The 21241-nt window shown below is 31.9% G+C and overlaps 1 protein-coding gene across 1 annotated transcript in view; it reads left to right on the plus strand.

The window, feature by feature from the left end:
- Window positions 1-21241, plus strand: part of LOC129939981 (uncharacterized) — a 72807-nt gene that overhangs the window by 10156 nt on the left and 41410 nt on the right. The window contains exons 2-3 of the mRNA XM_056048192.1: window positions 11647-12411; window positions 19379-19635. Coding sequence (XP_055904167.1) covers window positions 11991-12411; window positions 19379-19635 — 678 coding nt within the window. The 5' untranslated portion in view covers window positions 11647-11990. The remainder of the gene's footprint in view (window positions 1-11646; window positions 12412-19378; window positions 19636-21241) is intronic.

A 21241-nucleotide genomic window follows, 5' to 3' on the forward strand; every position in this document is an offset into this window, starting at 1 on the left:
AAACATTTTTCTTAAACAATCTGTAAATAGTTGCGAGTTTTTTCGAAATAATTACGATACGTAAAAAGTGAGCGTGAATTTTTTGGAACATGTGTAAATACCCAATCTTTGTATACACAAACTTTTTCCGATTGGATTTTTTCCCCAAGCAATCGTGGGCCAAATACTGAAGTTATACAAACTCGTAGTTCACGTAGTCAAACTGCACTTTCAAAATGCATTTACATAACCGATTTTTATTTTTTCAAAACAAAAAAAGAATATTTTCTGTGGCGATATACAAATGATTGCAGGTATCAAAAAAAAAAAACATTAATTGCAAGAAGTTCTTGAGACATATGTATATAAACTAAACGCTTGGATGTATAAGATTTGTCAAAAGATTTTTGAACTGTATTCAAGGATAGTTAGTCCCATATGCATATACATAACTACAGTACATTGCCAGTACGAGTACGAACAAATAATTATTACCAGTTTTGCCCAAGTTCTACCAAAAACAAAATTTTTCTTTGACATCCAAAGCAATTATTCGAAAATTCATAAACATATTAAACTCATAACATATGGTATGGCGGCGGATAAAATTGTATTTTTTTAAATCGCTTTATTTTTAGAAAATTAGGTCCTAGATTTAAACAACCCTCACGTTTATAAAACCGTAAGTGCTTATACTTTTCATAGTAAATGCTTAAGTTACATAAATACTTCTTCTCTCAAACAAGAACAGGTAAGCTTAATTTTATGTTGACTTAAGCTTTAAATACAGTAATTTATTTTAATTGCATTTTTCATTCCACTTTTAAAATTTAACATTAAACCTCTTAAGGATTTCTTGTTAATTTTACTTAATAAGCATTCCTTCTTTGCTCACTTAACCAATTACACATTGAAATAAAATGTTTTCACTGCCATTATTTATTCATTACATTGTTGAGAAGTTGAGAGTATATTTAGGATATTATTTGGGTAGAAATCTGAGATAACAAAAGGCTGTGAAATGTCAAAAAATATGAAAACATATTTATTAATTAGATGCTTTTAAGTCATTATCACATATTAAGGTAGAAAAATAAAATCTGTAGATTATGGGTCCATTTTTAATTTTCCTTAACTTAAATAAGTTAGTCGCTTTATAACTCGTAGAGATTTTAACTGAGAAGTTAGGAATTTTTGGTTCTTATCTTTTCGTTTTCAAATGATAAAATATGAATTGTTGCCTAATTATGTTTTGCGCAATTAATTAAATAATTTAGTACTTACTTTGTTTTACTTAAGACATTAAGATTAAAATCTTATTCACTGTTAAAGAATATATTTGCACTCCAGAGTAAAGCAAAACAGATTTACTAATCTTAAAATTAATATGTACAGCTGTGAACACGAAATTAACAGTAGTTTTATAAAATTGAACAATTAATTTTAAATTAATGTATTCAGATTAAAAAAAGAATTGAGAAGGAGAAAAACAGAAAACATCATTTAAAATAATCCATGATAACTTTGAATTAAGGCGTTACAGTCCCTGTGTGAACTAGGGCCTCACTTAACAAACTCCTCCATCTAGTTGGATCCGTAGCACTGTCCTGTGGGCGTGGATTCGAGGGTTTCCAGGCATGAGTATTGGATTCCTAGGCATCTCAGTCGTTACACCTTTATCCTTCGTGCTAAGTTTACTTCGCTGTTCAGCTCGTACAGCTTGTAGTTCTATTTGCTCTTCTATTCATACGGGAACGTAGATCACGCGAATAACTTTTCTTTCAAAGCAACCCAAAGTGCTTTCATCTGCTTTTGTCATGCAGATCTAATGCAGATCTTATTTCACGTGAACATTAAATTAACATTGGTCTGTAAGAATTTTAAAGGTTTTTGGTTTAATTGAAAAGTTATCTGAAAAAAAAAAACATCAAAATAAATAAGTTTCTCAAAACAGGGGTGGACAAATAAACAACATGCTAGGAGGATAGAAGGAATGTGAGATCAGCCAAACTAGATCAAAAAAAGTCGGCTGGAAATATCAGACAAGAGCTACATTTGGAAGTTCAAAATTAAGATCACGAATTATAAGAAAAACGCCATTACTTTTAAAAAGATCTAGAAAATTTGGTCCCTTTTCTGTAGAAAAATGGAGAAATATTTTACTGAAGGATAAATCCAATATTATTTTGTATGGTGGCATTGTCTAGCGGTAGTTTGTTAAACGTCCCCCGAACACCTATCACTATACACTATACGAAAACCGTCAAGCAGGAACAAATAATTTGAGGAAGCACTTTTTCATGGTAAGAATTACTCTTGGAGAATTTGTCAATTCCTCGCAAGAGGCAGTACCCGTGAATAAAACTTTAGGTGGCACAGGCAGGGATCGAACCCAAGACATCTCGCATGACAGTCCAATGCATTTTTTTTTTTTAAATTCATTTTTATTAATTCATTCTTAAACCTATCTTAAAGCTAGACAAAAATTCATAAAACTAGCCTAATTATCCATAACTTACAACTAACTTAATGGTCCCATACGGACACTCTAAGCTAAACTATAACACTAATTACTAATGCCTTTCGGCCTTAAGATCTATTTTACTTTAATTTAAATTTTATTTGTTTTGTTTTTATTAGAAAATTTTGAAAAAAAATTTAAAATCAATAACCTTTTTTATTTATTTTTACTTACAAACTATTTAAAATAAGGTCCTTAAATAAAACTTAAAACTATATATTTTTTTTAATGTTTTTAATTTTTTTTGTGCCACCATGCCTATTCTACTTAAAACTAAACCCTAAAACTATAAAACAAGTATGTAAGCCGACCAAGGCTTAAACCCCATACCGACTACCCACTATCAAGTACCGATTGAAGCCACCAAAACTGGTTCTCCTGCTTCACCCTATCAGTTCGGTCCCGTTCGGACACAGCCCTACTGAACCGAAGGAGCTCTGCTCCGCCTAGTGCCATGACTTCCCGATTGTACAGGAGTCGCCTATCCACGGTTCTTCGTCTGACGTGGTAGATTATTGGAACTGCCAATCTATCCTGTATCAGACCGCATTTGTCTAAAAAGAGGAATGCCTCTGGTGGAATGAAGCCCCTTAAGCGTGCACTCTCAAAATACTCGTCGTTCGAAAATTAAATTGTTGGTCGAAGACATAGCTCTTGCAATGTGACCTCGAATGACTTTTATCACGAAATTGTCAATTCTGTTGATTCGAGCTCCGTTGTATAGGACCTCGTTGGAAAATAATGCACATAAGAAGACTCGGCTGTTCGATATAAGCCGGTACAGCGTCGTAAACACTGCCGCTCAAACACCCGAAACTTCTCCATCTGGGAAGGGGAAACGTTGAACCACACAGGACAACTATAAACGATCATTGGCCGTATGAGGGCCATGTAGCAAATTACTTTCACTCTGGGGTCAAGCCGACTGCTAAAAAACAGCCGTTTCGTCAGAGCGAAAGCTCCTCTGACCCTGGTCAGATCAGCATTTATACATATGTCTGTCGAAATATAAATATTGATCTAACCAGATACCGAGGTACTTCACTACACTTTTGCTCGCTAATGGCTGCCCATGAAGATCAACGATGACCATCTTGCGCCAATTCTTACACGTATCCCTCGTGGCCCTAGCCAACGGAGTCCGGAACAGAATTGTCTCCGACTTCTGGACATTTATTTTCAGTTTCCAGTCGTCGCAATATCGCTGAATCTTGTCGAAATCACGCTGCAAGAGAATTCTAATAACCTCAACCTTTCGGGCCGTTCTGTACGCAATTAGATCGTCGGCGTACGCAATTGCCTTTGTAAGACTACCTATCAGATCGCTGGTGTAAATGCACAGTCCAATGCACTAACCATCATGCCACAAGTTGGTAGATAATATATTTAATTTTTAAAAGCTTTTAGAGTCGTAAGAAAATTTTTACCAAGTCTTAGTATTTTGTTTTGTTAGGTTTTTATTTTTTGTAAAAAAAATTTCCAATTTGATTTTCCTCAACATTTTACTGAGTGTTGACAACAATGATTTTTAAAAGATAAAATTAGTTTGAAGGCAATATCTCAAAGTTCTAAAAAGATATTTGAGTTGAAAACAATATTTCTTGTAAGCTAAAACTAGTTGGAAGCTATTATCTCAAAGTTTTGAAAAGATATTTAAGTTTAAAATCAGTTTCTAACAACTTTTGTTAAATTTTCTTTTAAGTTTTTATTTTTGGTAAAAAAACTGTCAAATAAATTTTTCTTAAAATTTTACTGAATGTTGAAAACAATATTTTTTAAAAGATAAAAGAAGTTTAAAGCCAATATGTCAAAGTTTTTAAAAGATATTTGAGTCGAAAATCAATTTTTTGTAAGAAAACTGTCAATTCGATTTTTCTCAAATTTTTTCCAAATATTGAAAACAATATTTTTCATAAGTCAAAATTAGTTGGAAGCCATTATCTCAAATGTTTGAAAAGATATTTGAGTGGAAAATCAATTTTTACCAACTTTTGTTAGTATTTTTTTCTTCCGTTTTTAATTTTTTGTAAGAAAACTGTAAATTCGATTTTACTCAACATTTTTCAGAATGTTTAAAAAAATATTTCGTATAAGGTAAAATAAGTTTAAAGCCTTAATCTCAAGTTTTTGAAGAAAAATATTTGAGTCGAAATTCAATTTTTACCAACTTTGAGTAATGTTTTTTTTAGGATTTTATTTTTATAAAAAAACTGTCAATTAGATTTTTCTCAAAATTTTATTAGATGTCAAAAACATTATTGTTCGTTGCACAAAATTGTTTTGGAGATGAGATCATATTTTAGTCCGTTTTTTGATTTATAAAACAAAACCGTTAATTGTATTTTTATATAAAATTTAATTCAAACACCAAAATCTTCACCTTTTTTTTAAACTGCTATGGTAAAAAAACCACCTACGCAATTTTTTTTAGAGCCCTTTCTGCATACATATTTCTGCCTTATTATCTGTATAACAAAATTTATTTGAAATCGATATCTCTTCTGGTTCTTGAGCTATGGAGGACGAAAAACATGTCGCGAACGTACGGACGTACGAACGTGCGTACACACACACGCACAGACATCCTTCTAAAAATCTTTTATTTCGACTCTATTTGTCAACTTTTTCAATTTGACAAATAGGACCCAATAATAATAACTTCCTATGGGAAGTTAATAAAAACACTCAGCTCATCTTGTAATTGTGACGGGTATTGACATAGTTTTCTATGCCTTTTGAATAAATTCTGGAATATTATCTCTTTCGATTTTTAATACATAAATTTACTTCTTTTTTTTTTACTCAGTACTCAGAACTTTTAGAAATTTTATGCAATTACTAAATTACTAGAATTTTCGAAAATTCGTTGTTTTATTTTGGGATCTAAAATTGATCCCTAAGATCTCAAAAACCTTGTTTCAAAATGTTATAGCCGGAAAAAACCTTTTAGTACTCGTTTTTCGCATTTTAGTATTCAAGGCGTTGAAAAATTACTTATGATATTTTACCACTATAATCTTCAAACGCGTTCATCTCATTACTGCCTTTTTAAGTTTGCCGGACTCATAACTTGGCATTTTCAACTGATTGACTTGAAATTTTTAATATATCTCTGAAAATACATTTTCCATAATGAGTACGTTTATGGTGTCAAATTTTGTATTTTGAACTATAGAAGTATATTTTTTGGCCAAAATGTATTATATCACAAAAATCCTACGTACTTTTCTGCAGTTGTTTAATTTATAAATTGTAGGAGTTGTTAGTCCGGCCTTGGACCCTTCTAAAAAAAAACGCTGCACAGTAGCCATTTAAAATTATTTTAAGCAGTCAAGTTCAAAGTTCAAAGAACGGATTCACTGTTAAGGTTTCAAAAAAGTTGCAAATTTACTCATTTTTAAACTTAATCAAGAACATATGAGTTATGGACGGTTCAATTTTCTTTGATCTTAGGTAAGTTTTGCTCTGTAACTATATTTAGACTAAACTATTTCATTTAAAAATTATCGCTTAATAAATACTTAATTTTTAGAGAAAAAGTTAAATAAAAAAAAACATAAAACCCAACAATATATATCAGAATCATTTCCTTATATATTTAACATATCCTTTCATATTAAAAACTGTTACAATAATCGCTCCACATCCCTTTGCGTGCTTTAAGAAAATAAATGATAACTTATTTGAACCAAAAATATTGTAAAATAAAAGCAAACTTTTTTTTTTGTTACCTTTTCCGCTTTGAATATTTCCATTTATACAATTTATTAAAAGCTAAGTGATAAACTAACTGAATTAAATCCAGCTTCTTACAAGTTATAAGTACTGCTCTGTCAAACAGTAGATTAATTTTGTGTGAATCAGTATTCGACTGAAAAAGGACTTTCGTGTGAGATATTTACATAATGTGGACTTTGATTTGACCAAAAATGAAAAAGGATACTTTTAGGTGGCCTTGAGAATTTTTATTGAGTAGATAACTATTTATTTTCGGAAATAATAAGATACACAGACACACGTTTAGAGATAGGGAATGTTTATGAATTCGACATGCGCATAAAAGAATCGTTCGCATATCATTTAAGTATATATTTTTCGACGTAGGTATTTAATGGTTTTCTTTGAAAAATATTTTGATGAGAAAGTTTTCAGCATACCCTTGTTTATTTTGGAAGCGAGTTCCACCTGTGTGCACTCTGCAATCCTTAAAAATTATGTGAACAAATGTTAAGAAGTTTTAAATTAAATTATATTTATAGTAAACATTCATTTACCTTTCATACCAATATAACTAAGGAAATAATTAACTTTATGATTTGCGACTTATTAAAATTACCAAATAAATAATATATTATTAAGATTTATTTAAAAATAGTTAACTTTGTTGATTATAATAAAATTTCATATTATTGCGTATATATTTTGTCAAAATACCGGATAACATTTTTAAATTTATTAATTTCACTAGTACCTAAGTTTTTTAAAACTTTTATTCTGCTCAGCGTTAAAAAATACAATCCATGTATTCATAGATATTTACATATGTATATCGTTTGCAGAACAATATTCGGCAGACATCTTTTCGAGTACGATTATTTAAAGATATTGTAAGCTCTTTGGCAGTTTTAAATGGTTTTGTCTTAATTTTCTTTAAATTAAATCGCTCTTCTCGGGCTTTTTAAATTCTGCCTTCTCCTTATCTGCTTTTGTTGTCAAACTTAAATGCCCTTTGGTATCTTTAAATAATATCATGGACTGTAGATGTACTTTTTTTCAAATAAGTCCTGCTAACTGTTTTTTCTCAAAACTTAATTTAATAATTTCGACAGTCGTTTGATCTCCATGTGAAGCCATTAAACAATTTGAACGTTTTAGTTAATACTGTCCACTGTTAAAGACTAAAATAATATTAATTAACTATATACAAATGAATTTACTAGTTAATCTATAAAAAAAAAAACCGATATCAATTTTTGGCGCCCACGTTATCGTTTGCAAAACCAAACAAACTATGTGTTGAGCTAAATTCAGAGATAAACTCTTGTCCATTATTTGCTGGAGCCACTGTACTTATGTCAGTACTTTTGTTAAGAAAATTTGGTATGCAAATATTAATATCAATATTTTGAAAAAAAATTAAAAAAATATTTTTTTGAGCTTCAAACAGACTTCCACACGCTGATACCTATGAGTCATGGAAATCAAGCAAGTAAAATGTTTTAGTACAAAAACTTTCATTTGTTTCAAGTAAAATTCTTAAAATATTTCAATTGAAAATCCTAAAACATGAATTTTTTGTAAGTGTATATTTGTATGTCAGAGAGATTATAAGTATATACATGTAATAAAGCTCCGAATTCATAAATTCTCTTTCATTTTGTTTGCTTTTATTTTTAAAGTGGATTGTAATGAAATTGAAGAAGTCTTAAGCCAATATTTATTTACTGTTCTGCCTTTTATATGTTACGTTTCTGGTGTCTTATTTTTTTTTTAACTGAAATTTGAGAAAGCCAAGAGGAATCAAATTTACTATAATTATTATTATTATTTTGGAGAAGAGTGATTGAAATCGGAGTAAAAAAAGTTGTAAAAGACGAACTTTCTCCGATTTCAAACAAATTATAAATAAAACCGCGATTTATATCTCAAAGCAAAATGTTTTCGCCATTCCGATTCAGTTTTTCTACAGCAGTGTTGCTTTAAAAGTAGAGTTAGAAAAGTCCCGCATTCGAAATTAAGGTTCATACGATGGGTTTTGATGGCTTTATTCAACTCTTAAATCACTCTATATTATTTTTTTAAATTTAAAAAATACACATATGTATCTATCTACATATTATGTGTATATGTTATGTGGTTTTTTAAGGCTGTCGAATTCTATGCTTTAGTTTTTTGAAAATGAAGTTCGTGATGATTTTCCGAATCTATAATCACTATTTTTAATACTATAAGATTTTATATGTCTTTCATAATTCCTGAACTATTTTTGCTAAAATGAAAAAGGCAAAATTGTTTGGAAGTAATTTTGTTCAAGCTTCCCTCGTCAAAAGAAGCCTATCTACAATTTGTAATGGGTGGTAACATTTTATGGGCCGATGTTGATTTTTAATAAAGCACATATTATTTAGGAAACTGTTGTCATTTCTGCTTGCGCCACCTGAGTCGCGGTCTTCTTCTACTGCACCGTCCCTTGGGATTGGTTTCGAACACCTTCCGGGCTGGAGCGTTGATGTCCATTCGCTCTACATGACCAAGCCGTTGGACTTAAATTCTCTTAACTAGGTCAGTGTCGCTGTACAGCCCGTACAGTTCATCGTTTTATCTTCTCGTCCATTTTTCTCTCGAAGGGTCCAGGCGTCAGTGCCATAAATGAGAACCGGAATGTTGAGTGTCTTATGGTGATTTTAGATGCTCAAGAGAGGACTTTACTTCTCAATTGCCTTCTAAGTCCAAAGAAGCAGCAATATACAAGAGTTATTCTTCGTTTGACTTCAACGCTGGTGCCGTTGTCTGTGTCCTTAACTACCTCGAAGTTATAGCTGTCCATTGTGGCGTTTTGTCGAAGACGTCGTTGTTCAATGTCCTTTTTTGGTGACAACATATACTTGGTCTTGCCCTCATAAACCCATCGCAATGCTCAAAAACGCTCCACTGACATCACGCTTTGATCTTCTAATTATGCCAATATCATCTGCGTACCCGAGTAATTGGATGGACCTTTGGAAGATTGTGCCTCTAGTGTTGACGGTTGTGTTTTGCACAATTCTTACCAGAACGATATTGAAGAAGTCGCATGAAAGTGCATCGGTGAGATCTTTTCCGAACTTGATAGAGCAGCATGCATTCTACATCGTAATTCTGCACAAACGGATAAGTTTGACAGGGATGCCAAAACTTGCTCTGTAGATCCTGTCATAAGCGGCTTTAAAATCGATAAGGAAATGGTGGGTATTGAAGTTCTTGGGTTTTTCCAAGTACTGCCGTAGTGTGAATATTTGGTCGATAGTGGACTTTCCTGGTCTGAAGCCGCACTGATAAGGACCAATCAGGTTGTTGACGAACGGATTCAGACTTTCACATAATACACAGAGAAGATCTTATATGCAAAGTTAAGGAGGCTGATGCCTCTGTAGTTGGCGCAATTTAGAAGGTTTCCTTTTTTATGTATAGGGCACAATATACTGAGATTCCAATCATCGAGCTATTCCGAACATATTTTGCAGATGAGTTGGTGCATGGTCCCTATTAAGCCATCGCTTGCTGCTTTGAATAGTTTGGCAGCGATGCCGTCAGCCCCAGCAGCTTTGTTTGACTTCAGTTTAGATATAGCTATCTTCACTTCGTCGAGGTCGAGTAGGCGGAATTGTTGATCTGCGTCACCTTGATTGAGTGGTTCTACCTCCCTTACAGCGGAATTCGGTTCGTCATCGCCGTTATATAATTTGGAGAAGTGGTCTTACCATATTCTTAACATAGACTGCAATTCTACTACGATGTTCCCCTGATCATCTTTAAAGGCTTCGGTTCGTGGCTGGTAACCTTGATGCGGTTTTTTTTTTAACTTTTGGTAAAATTTACGAACCTCATTTCAGTTGTGACATCCATCTATCTCCTCGATCGCGCACTTTTCATGCTCTCTTTTTTTCCATCTAAGAAGCCTGTGTTCCTCTCTCCTCTTCTGCTCGTAGAGCTCGCGAGCAGCTCTGGTCCTTCTGTACAACACCGTTTTGTAAGCCTGTTTTTTCACTGCGTGCGCTTGCTGGCATTCGTCGTCAAACCAGGGGTTTCGCTGTGGTGTCCGTGTGAAACCTAGCACTTCAGAGGCGGCATCTCTGATGGCTGCAAGGCAATGTTGCCACTGCTTAACGCGGGCAGCATAGGACTCCTTAAGAGGTTATTAGAGACTCGATCGGATTAGGACATGGCAATCTCTTGCGATTGAAGTCGTCTAAATTCTAAACTTCTCACAGTATTTCCTTGTTTTGGCTTGGATCGGGATATCCGTAGCCGTACCTTGGCTACAACGAGGTAGTGGTCCGAGTTAATGTTCTTCCCTCGGAATGTTAGGACATCCTGTATACTGGAGAAGTGTCGTGCGTCGATCGCAATGTGGTCAATCTAGATGCAAGTTGATTGATCGGAAATTTCCATGTCCCCTTGTGGATATGTGTGAACTGCGTACTAGCTACCAGAACGTAAAATTATGTATGGAACAAAATATTGGCTTGCTGGCCACCCCAATTTCTGCGGAACACATCCATCCGATTATCAAAATTTTTGATGACGCTGAGGTAAAATTGCAGTAAAATGCTTCTAGTGTGCCGAATTATCGCATCTTTTATCACTTGAATTGTTGCTTTCTTATCGACGTATAACTTTTCTTCCAAATAACACTAAAGAAAGAAGTCCAATGGTGTCATACGAGGAGTTGAGGTGGACAATTCTTCCAGCATGCAGTGCTGTTTTCACTTCTCCTATAGACCCAGTTTTCTCCTCACAAGGGTATTTGTTGCACACAAAACTGTCTTAAATCCCGTTCCATCTTTAACTACTGGTCTTGCTAGCGCTCTGTTTGAAAAACAACTTTTAATTCCTTAGAAGACATGGAACGTGAAGGAGAAACTTATTTCCTGTACCGCCAGAATGAGTTCTGTTTGACAAGGCCATTAGTATTTCAAGTATTCAGAAAGGATTTAGTGCAGATTGTCAACAATCTCTGTTTATCTTAGGAAAACTGTGAACATACTTTTTTCGGTTGCAATGTGAGAAGAATCTGTGTTAAAAAGTAATATCACACAAGAGAGAAATATAAATGCCTATTAAAACGAGGTTCATTTGAAAGTTGAATAACAGTGATTATTGTTTGAAATAATTCATCATAAAAACAACTTAATAATTGTCAACTTAGAACCCATATGGCTATGAAGTTTTGGTCTACTAATGTAACACATAACAACTATTTTTCAAAGATCTTGGTTCATCAGAACTTTGAAATAAGTTTTTCTAGTAAATGGATTGCATTCTTTTTTATAATTTCGAAAATGATTAAAATTTAGTTAGAATTTCATTACGATGATAAACCATAGTTCTGTATATGTATATTTCTAACTTTGTAACTTATGTATTTATTTTTGTTCTTATTTCAGCAAGCAACTTTACGAGTATATAGCTCCATGATGACAGCTCTACAATCTTGGGAAGCACTGCATTTCGAAGCAAAATTGAATTTTCTATCTGAAAACCAACCTGGAGTGGCAGCCAGACTTGAGGCTGACAATGAGAACGCCATCATTGTTGACTAGAGGGTGCAATTTAATAATCAATTCGATAAGCGACTGAAATATACTTAAACTAGCTTTTCCTTCTGTGGGTATCAGCATTTTGCAAATAGGCCATAAATAAAGAGTAGAGAAAAAGTTGGTCCTCAGAAGCATCCAATCTAGCAACAAAGTGTTATCGTCCCACATAGACGCCAACAGCGCCTTTCTAAATGAAGTTACCAATCTGTCAATATTCTAAATTATTTCTGCTGCTGACAGCCTTTTCCTTCCTTGACTCCCTTAAAGCTGACCTGACTACGATAGCTTCTGTGCAGGATATTTCACAGTCTTTGGCTTCGTTTTTGTTGTCATCATCGGTGTCGTCTCTGGTACAATCAACCATTGAAAACAAGTCACTGCAATTGGACACTGTCACCACACAAGATAGCAGACAAAACGAACACAGGCAGCAGAAAAATATCCGGACATCTTCGTCGTCATCGTCGTCGTCGTTGTCGCCCAATCGTGTGGGCATACTGATGTCGTCGAGGGTTCTTAACACAATGAAAATGCAACAAGGCTTTGAGAACTTTGTGGAATTTTTCAAAGTAAACCTTGATAATGCCACTGTGAATTTCATTAAGGATGATGGTGAGTGGGATGTGGGAGGGTTTTGTTATGTGTACATTAAGAACTATATCTACTTGTTAGAATTTTACTGCGGATTGTGAGGCTTTTACTTTGATGTATACAGAAAATATTAATGTCGTAGACGAACTTAGCGTCTTAAAAAGTCACTTTGTTTTATGTTTCCGTTTTCATACTTAATGCTTTAATTTGTTTAGATTGTTCATTTAAAGTAAGAGTATGTTTGTTATGGATAGTAAATGACTTGCTCAGAAAAAACTTTGATTTGTGGTTTAAGCGTACAAATATAGAAATAAAAATAAGGTAAAAATTGTTATAAAAATACACGAAATTAACTTAATGCCTTACATATGTATGTATCACATTTAATACAAAAATTTAATTTGTTTTTGTGGCACCTACGTCCGTGTATCATATTTGATTCATTTTTGAATTCGGCATGACTGTCTCTATACAAATTGATATGAAAATACTCATAAAATAAATAAGTTGGGTGGCGCAACAGTCCGTTTGAGAACTAGGGCCTAGTGACTGACAACTCTCAACCATTCCTATGCGAGTAATGTTGTGAAGGATGGAGGGGATCAACAGTTTTAACCCGAATCCGAACGGGTAATTTGAGAAAGCTCGTTCCATGACAAAAATTATTCTTGGAATATTTGTCAATTCCTCGCAAGAGGCAGTACCCACGAAAAAAACTTTAGGTCGATAAGACAAGGATTTAATCCAAGATCTCAAGCATGACAGCCTTATGCGCTAGCCATCACGTCACGGGTACTAAACTTTAGTTATTGATTTTTATTTAAAGAAGACAATCTCGTGATTCAGTAAAATATTATTAAGTTGCACAAAAATATAACAGAAGTAAAGGCTAAATTGGCAATAAGCGTTGGAATTCCCCAATATCAAAAAATAACTACTAAAGAGTATAAATAGTGCGTCACCAGGATGAGACCACATGCAAAATGACAGAAAAAAATAAAGAAATTAATGAAATATTTACGTTTTATGGTTTAACAACATTTCTTTATAGTGTTTGTTTACATTATGTCCGCCATTTTCGGATATAACCTCATAAAGATGGCCTGGAATAGAAACGGGAAATTTGGACCCATGAATCACGAAAAGCTTCGATTAAGGTGTCCTTGTCTTAAAATTGGCATTATGAAAATGCCATGGCCAAACGTTTTCAATTGTGTTAAAGTGTGGTGAATATAGGGACCATTGTAAAGGATCCACGTCTTCTGATTGAATTCAATTTCTTGCAACCTCGAAGTGTGAATTAGGGCATTGTCTTTTTGCAAAATCCAAGGCAGACGTCCAAAATTGGTTTTTATTTTTCGTAATGACCGTTCCAGCAAACATTAATAGTTGTTCCCGTTCATAATTGTGGATAGAAACTAAAAGTCGATTTTGCCATAGTAGGTTATATAGCTCGCCACAAGCACACCGTTACACCTGATATACGGCTATGATGGCTTTCCAAAATAAACTTATTCTTCCTGAAATCATGAAAATAGATGTTGTAACCAACGGGCCGTCAAGTTTGAGCTTTCTTTCACCCGATAAGACAACGCGTTTTTATTCATTGTTCCAAGTAACATGCTCTCTTGCAAAATTCATACAATGTCTCTTGTGTACTTGCCTCATAACAATTTCATTTTTTAGTTTTCTACTCTGGATAGTACCACTTTTTTGTATTATCCTTTGAACTGTTGTTATTCTGGCTTTTGGCCCTTATTATAGTCGGTGGTAGGTTGGAGTTTGAGACAAGCCGTAGAATTAACCGCTTTTCTCATGATGTTCTTGTTAATGCCTTGTACCCTCCTTGATTTGTTCCCATATTTGTGCACTAAACATCACGCCACGGGTACTACTAAATACATACATATAAAACATATTTATAACTAAACATTATTTTTTGAGATGTGTTCATCCGTCCTTATGATGGACATAGCACTCTGTTATAACCATTTCTCTTAACATTTCTGTAACACGAAACACAACACTTTTTTGCAAGGAAGAGTGTGTTTGGGAATTCTAGGGTCCCAGCACTTGACCACATTATCTCCCTCAAGAGCAATTCTTGAATTCTAGATCCTGCAACATTGTGGGGCTTCTTCTGATATTTTGTTATATATGCATCTTGTATTTGTGACTGCAACACGAACTAACAGGTCAACTGCAATTTGTACACCACGTTACATTTCTTACGAATAGCGGAATGAAATGAAGCCTTTTTTAGCATCGTTATATGTAACTGCATTTGGTTTTATTTTATATTCACTCCACATCCTTGTGGCTGTAGATTCATTATCATAGCAACTAGATAATATTAACTCAAATGCCGTATGTCGATTTATCTTGCTTAAAAGATTTGTTGGTTTTCGGATTTTGTTAAAAAAGTTGTCTGTTGAATTATTCTAGAAAAATAAAAATTATCAACAATATTTTGCATATGATGAATTAGATTGATTTCAAAATCTATTTTTGTTGATGAATGAATTCTTGGATGAATGAATTTAATTTGAAGTAAATATCCTCTATTGTTCACGAGCTATCGAAAACCGAACATCAATGTTTAAAGTTTTGCGTACTATTTTTTCTAGATTTGATTTTTTTGTTGAAAAAACGGACAACAATGAAAATAATATTGTGAGATAAAATTAACTTGAAGTCAATATTTCTAAAAAAAGCCGAAAAATTTTTAACCCAAAAATCAATTTTCCCCAATGTTTTTTTTAGGTTTTTATTTTTTATTTAAAAAATGGCAATTCGATGATTCTCAAAATTTGACCGAATGTTGAAAACAGTATTTTTTAAAAGAAAAAAATAAAGCCATAATCTTAATTTTTTGAAAAAATATTTGAGTAGCAAACTTTTATTATTTTTTTTTTAGCTCTTTTATTGTTTGTAAAGAAATTGTCCATTCGATTTTTCTCAAAACTGTACCTGATATCAAAAAAATTATTTCTCTTAGCATACAATTATTTTGGAGATAAAATCATTTTTTATTCGTAAAATAATCGAGGTGACAAATTTTGTTTCAGTTTCTTTTGATTTATAAAAAAACGGTTAATTGTATTTTTTTCCAAAAATATATTAGTTTGGTATCACTTTACAATATATAATTTAATTTTATAGCGTTAATGGTTCGTGAGATTTTTTTTGGGTTAACCAAAATTTTCACCTTTTTTTTGATTGCTATGGTAAAAAACCATCCACTCAATTTTGTTGAGAGTTCTTTCTGTATCTTTCTGATTATTATCTATATAACAAAATTTATTTTAATTCGATATCTCTGCTGGTTCTTGAGCTATGGACGACGAAAAAAACATCACGATCTTACTGACATACGAAAGTACATATGTGCACACGCACGCACAGACATCTTCTAAAATCTTTTATTTCGACTCTATGGACCTTGAAAAGTCGAAAAATGTCAACATTTCCAATTCGACAAATCGGGCCTATTACAAAAAGTTCCTTTGGGAAATTAAAATTTTATTTTTAAAAGCAGTGACCAATTTTGTATGTAACAACGTATTCTATGTCGAATCTTAATAAACAAAATTATGTAAAATACGGGACGTATGAGAGTTTCTAAATATATTTGTATGGGGACAGTTACATAAGTCGATATCTGATCCAGTATTATATTATTATCAGATACGGTATTTTGACAATACAGTAATTTGTGATAAAGTATTTTAAATGTACAGTATTTTGAAATACAGAATATTAACTATACAGTATTATGACCATACAGTATCATACAGAATTTCGACCATACACTATTTTAAAATACAGCTTTTCAACCTGCTCCCTTTTTGTATTGGCCGTATTTCGTTTTTGTAAAGTGAAATAAGGTCAAGTTTTGAAAATTGGTCTTATTTCAGTTGCTCTTTTTTCCGGCACCATATTTAATCTTTAGTAGAAATAGAAAGAAGTGGTACTGGACTTACACTTCAGTTATTGATTTTTGTTAAAGTAAGATAATCTCGTGTTTCAGTAAAAAACAACGATTTAGCTACAAGAACATATTAATACGAATCTATTGCAAAAAAAATAGCAAAATATATAATAAACAAAAGAAGCTTTAAGAATATTATGTATATCAATAAATTTTAAATAGTCAAGTGAAATTTCAGACGAGTACCAAAGATTGAATGCTCATTTTGTATTTTCATTTAAAAAATATAGATTAATATGAACATCTTTATACATTCGTAAATTTTAACTTTTTTATACGTGATATACACCCTACATCTTTTGCATGTATTAGATACTAAATTCAAGTTAAGTATATGCAAATTTTCTATATAATTGAAAATTTCCCCAGAGAAATTGCATTAACATACTTCCACTGGGAACAGGGGACTGCTTGCATAAAAGAGGAGCCAATCGTCTAAGCATACACTGTAGCTTAGTTTTCTAGTATATTCTGTTGTTGCATAGAGATATTTTTACTTGCGACATATATGACAAGTTTTGCATTCGTTAAAAATTTTCGATTTCGAAATTTTAATCAAACATCATAATAGGAGAGAGGTTGGAAAAATTGGGTCTCCTGATTACGTCGGTCTGTCTGTCTGTCTGTCCAATTGACTTCAAGTTTGGAAATTAAGGTTTTAAGCCGATTTGTGTTAGACATTTTTGTATAATTTTTGTTTAGATTGAAAACAACAGTAGCTTCCATACACATTTTTGGGTCATAAATCGAAAATTTGAATATTTTCGAAAACGAACCTATAGATTTTAAATCGTATGCTAATTTTGTTTCTTAATTAGGCTTCTTTCAATAAAAAAATATGTTTTTGTGTCGTCTCAATAATATTTGATGATCAAAAATGTCATTGTTTTTTTTTAAATATTTAACATTTTTATTTGAAATTCGATATCTCGAAAACAGTTAACTGTTTGCTTACAAAATTGAAACAAAAAACGTTTATTAATAAGCTCTATGTTACTTCATACCAAAAATTAAAAAAATTTACATAGGTACATATATTATGTATATAAAAAATAAATAAAAAAAAACCGAGAAATTAAATGGAATTTAAATTTAAATTTTTGAAAAGAAAAAACCAAGGTACATTTTTAAATTTTAAGATACAAAAACAAATAAGCATAATACATGGCAATACTTAAAAAGGTAATTCGTTTTAAATCAACTCTTGTAGTTAGAGGGACGCATTTTATAAGTTGAATCAATTTTGTTTCGTATTATAAGGCGTTTTTCTCTGCTCCGAGATTAAAAAAAAGGGGCTGGGATGCGACCCACACTGATAACTGCTAATCCCGTCTGTAGTCTTATCTTGCTTAAAACGTTAACAAAATATTCATAACAATATTTTGTCTGAGATAAAAAATTTTAAGTCAATATCTTTCTTTGTTCTTTTATTTGTTTTTTTGTTGTTTTTCTACATCTTGTTTTTTTCAAAAAAGTTGTCTTAACTGAGAATTACCAACAATATTTTGCATATGATGAAATATTTTGATTCCAAAATTTATTTTTGTTAACTAGATCTTTAGCCAAAAAACAATTTTTACCAATTTGTTTAGCATTTCTTGAAAATTTGCATTTCTTATGTATAAATATTACATATACAGATTGGATTTTTTTAAGAACAATGTCTTACTTTAACATCAAAATTTAGAACAGAATGAAATCATTTTAAAGTCAATACCTTCATCAATTCACGCAATATCGAGAATTGAATTTCAATTTTTTACCAATTTTGAGTACTGTTTTATATAAATTTTCAACTTTTCAAAAAACGGAATGTTGTATTTAAAAAAAATGACTGAGCATCGAAAACTATAATTTCTATAAGATGAAATTAATTTGAAACCAACATCTTAAATTTTTTAAAAAGATTTTTGTTTCAAAAATCAATTTTTACTCAGGTTAAGTAATGCTTTTTTAGTTGTTTTACTTTTTGCAAAAAAAAACTGTCAATAAGATTTTTATCAAAATTTTACCAGACGTCGATAGCGTTAATTCTTATTGCATACAATTATTTTTTCCGTGAAATATTCGCACAAACAGATATATCTCTAAAAATCTTTTATTTAGACTCTAGGGACCTTAAAACTTCGAAAAATGTCAACATTTTCAATTCGACAAATCAGACCGATTACAATAACTACCTATGGTGACTAAATTTCTTGGATTTGAATAGCTTTTTTAAAGATGTACTGTTCACTGTTCAGTGAATACCTACTGACGAAACTTAGTAAATGTTCAAACGGGGTTAATTTAATGGTTGGAATTTGTTGATTTGCATTATTCCGAATCCTATGTTAGCTCTCAGAAATTGTTGTAGCAGCTCGTATTACCACGGTGGCAGGCTTCTGCCATTAAATTATGATGCTAATAGGCACTGGGAACAATTTTCGTTTTCATGTAGTAAAAAGTATTTTTCAAAAGAAATAAAGGACTTAAGTCAAGAATAAATGAACTTAAGAAGTAAATGTCAAAACAAATATGATTTGCCCTGTCTTGTTGTCTAAAGACTAAATTTATATGTTGATAAGCAGTTGTTCTGTACTCAAGTTCTTAGTATTAAGCGAAAAAGACAAAAAAGACCATTACACCAAATCAAAAACATAAAATACTATTGTTTGACTTAAGACATGTTACCAAACGCCAAAGATTTAAGAATGAAAAATATCATCAACCAAACGACCATCATATTTAAATGATGTGAAGGTGTTTTAAGAATGTAAGCATTCTTAAATAACCTTTTAATATTGAAAGCTCTTGAGGAAGTTAATAGTAATAATAATAATAATAAATAAATCATATATGTACGGCGTACGTATGTTATGTCCAATTGAATAAAAAACATGATTGACCTGAGCCACTCATTAATTAAAGCTTGATTTAACCTCTTCTTTATTTTAAGTTTGCCACCCCTTATAAGCAATATTTCTAAAAGCATTAAATTTTTCCTTTTTTTTACAGGATTAAGTGCATTTATTAAGCAGCTAGAGGGTAAAAACTTTACAACTATAGTCAAGACCCTCAATAGTGATGGTATTAACGAAGAATATAGCAAAAACGTCGTTGTCGATAAGGAGGGACACAACATTCCAAGCAATGAAGGTGTCGGTGATGAGAAACATGGCTTTAGGAATACTATCGGCTATTGCCATTTGATGGAAAGTCTTTCAAAGAACTTTAATAAGACAGTACTTATGTGGCCATGCCCAAGGGTAAAAGTGAGTATATAATCTACTTTCAATAATTGATTCGTTGGTTTAACCAATAGAAAAGAACAATATGTGTAGAGAATAAAATTAAGATTAAGTTTAATCTGGAAATATAATAATATTAGAATTATACAATAAATATTATTAAACTGAAGTACGAAGTTAACTAATATAACAGAGTTAATTTGTGTGGAATGAGTTTAATGAGGAATGAAGGGATTAATATTTTGTATTGTGTGGTGTGGGTTTTGTATTGTAGATTATAGTTTTTGAATGTATTATGGTCCATTCCTCAACCCTCGAGCGTGAAATTTATCTATGTACACATCACATAAAAAAAATCTCATTTGCCACAAAAGTTAATTTTTTTTCTCGAAAGAGCATAGTTATCAGCACGTGTGTAGAGTTTGAATTAAAATTTTGAACTCTAGGTGAATAGAGTAACTATTTGTTTTGTCTCACACTATCAGAACTGTCAATAAATTAAAGACTAACAAATGTCTGTGCTTGGTAAGTTTAAAATATTAAATACTAGTTTTTACTCGCGATTTCGTCCGCATTAGATAGTTTTTTTTAACTTCCCATAGGAAGTTATTGTAATGGGTCCGATTTGTCAAATTGAAAATTTTGACATTTCTCGACGTTTCAAGGTTCCTAGAGTCGAAATAAAAGATTTTAAGAAAGATGTCTGTGCGTGCGTGTGTACTTACGTTCGTACGTCCGTACTTCAAGAACAAGAAGAGACATGGATTTCAAATACATTTTGTTATACAGATAATAAGGCAGAAAGATGCAGAAAGGGCTCTCAAGAAAATTGCGTGGGTGTTTTTTTACCATAGGAGTTTAAAAAAAAGGTGAACATTTTGGTTAGCCCTAAATATCTTACGAACCAAAAACACTATAGACTTGAATTAAATTTTATATAATAAATTGTAACGTGATATCAAATAAATATATTTTTTGAAAAAATACATTTAAGGGTTTTTTTATGAATCAATAAAACTGGAAAAAAAATTGTCACCTCCAAAATTTTACGACTGAATTATGATTTTATCTCCAAAACAATTTTGTGCAACGAAGAATAATGTTTTTGACATGTGATAAAATTTTGAGAAAAATCTAATTAACAGTTTTTTAAAATCTAAAAGAAAAACGTTACTCAAAGTTGGTAAAAATCGAATATCGATTAAACTATCTTTTCAAAAACTTGAAATTTTGGCTTCAAACTTAATTTATCTTATAGGAAATATTGTTTTCAACATTCTGAAAAATTTTGAAAAAAAATCGAATAGACAGTATTTTAACAAAACATAAAAACCTAAACAAAAGTACGCAAATTTGGTGAAAAATGATACGAGTACATATAGACAAACTTTTAAGCAAGACAAATCGACAGACGAGATGGGAAGTTATCAGTGTGGGTCGCATCACATCCTCTTTTGTTGATAGTAGTATGAAAAAACCTGAGCTGTACTTTTTTGTATGTATGGTTGAATTGTTTCGAGATGCGATGAGGCCATACTAAGTGTGATTGTCATAGGTTAGGTTAGGTTAATACATTTATGAAGAATATTGGGTACTGCAATACATTTTTGTATACGACGTTTTCTGTTTT

The sequence above is a fragment of the Eupeodes corollae genome, chromosome 1 (genome assembly GCF_945859685.1).
Source record: "Eupeodes corollae chromosome 1, idEupCoro1.1, whole genome shotgun sequence".
NCBI lineage: Eukaryota > Metazoa > Arthropoda > Insecta > Diptera > Syrphidae > Eupeodes > Eupeodes corollae.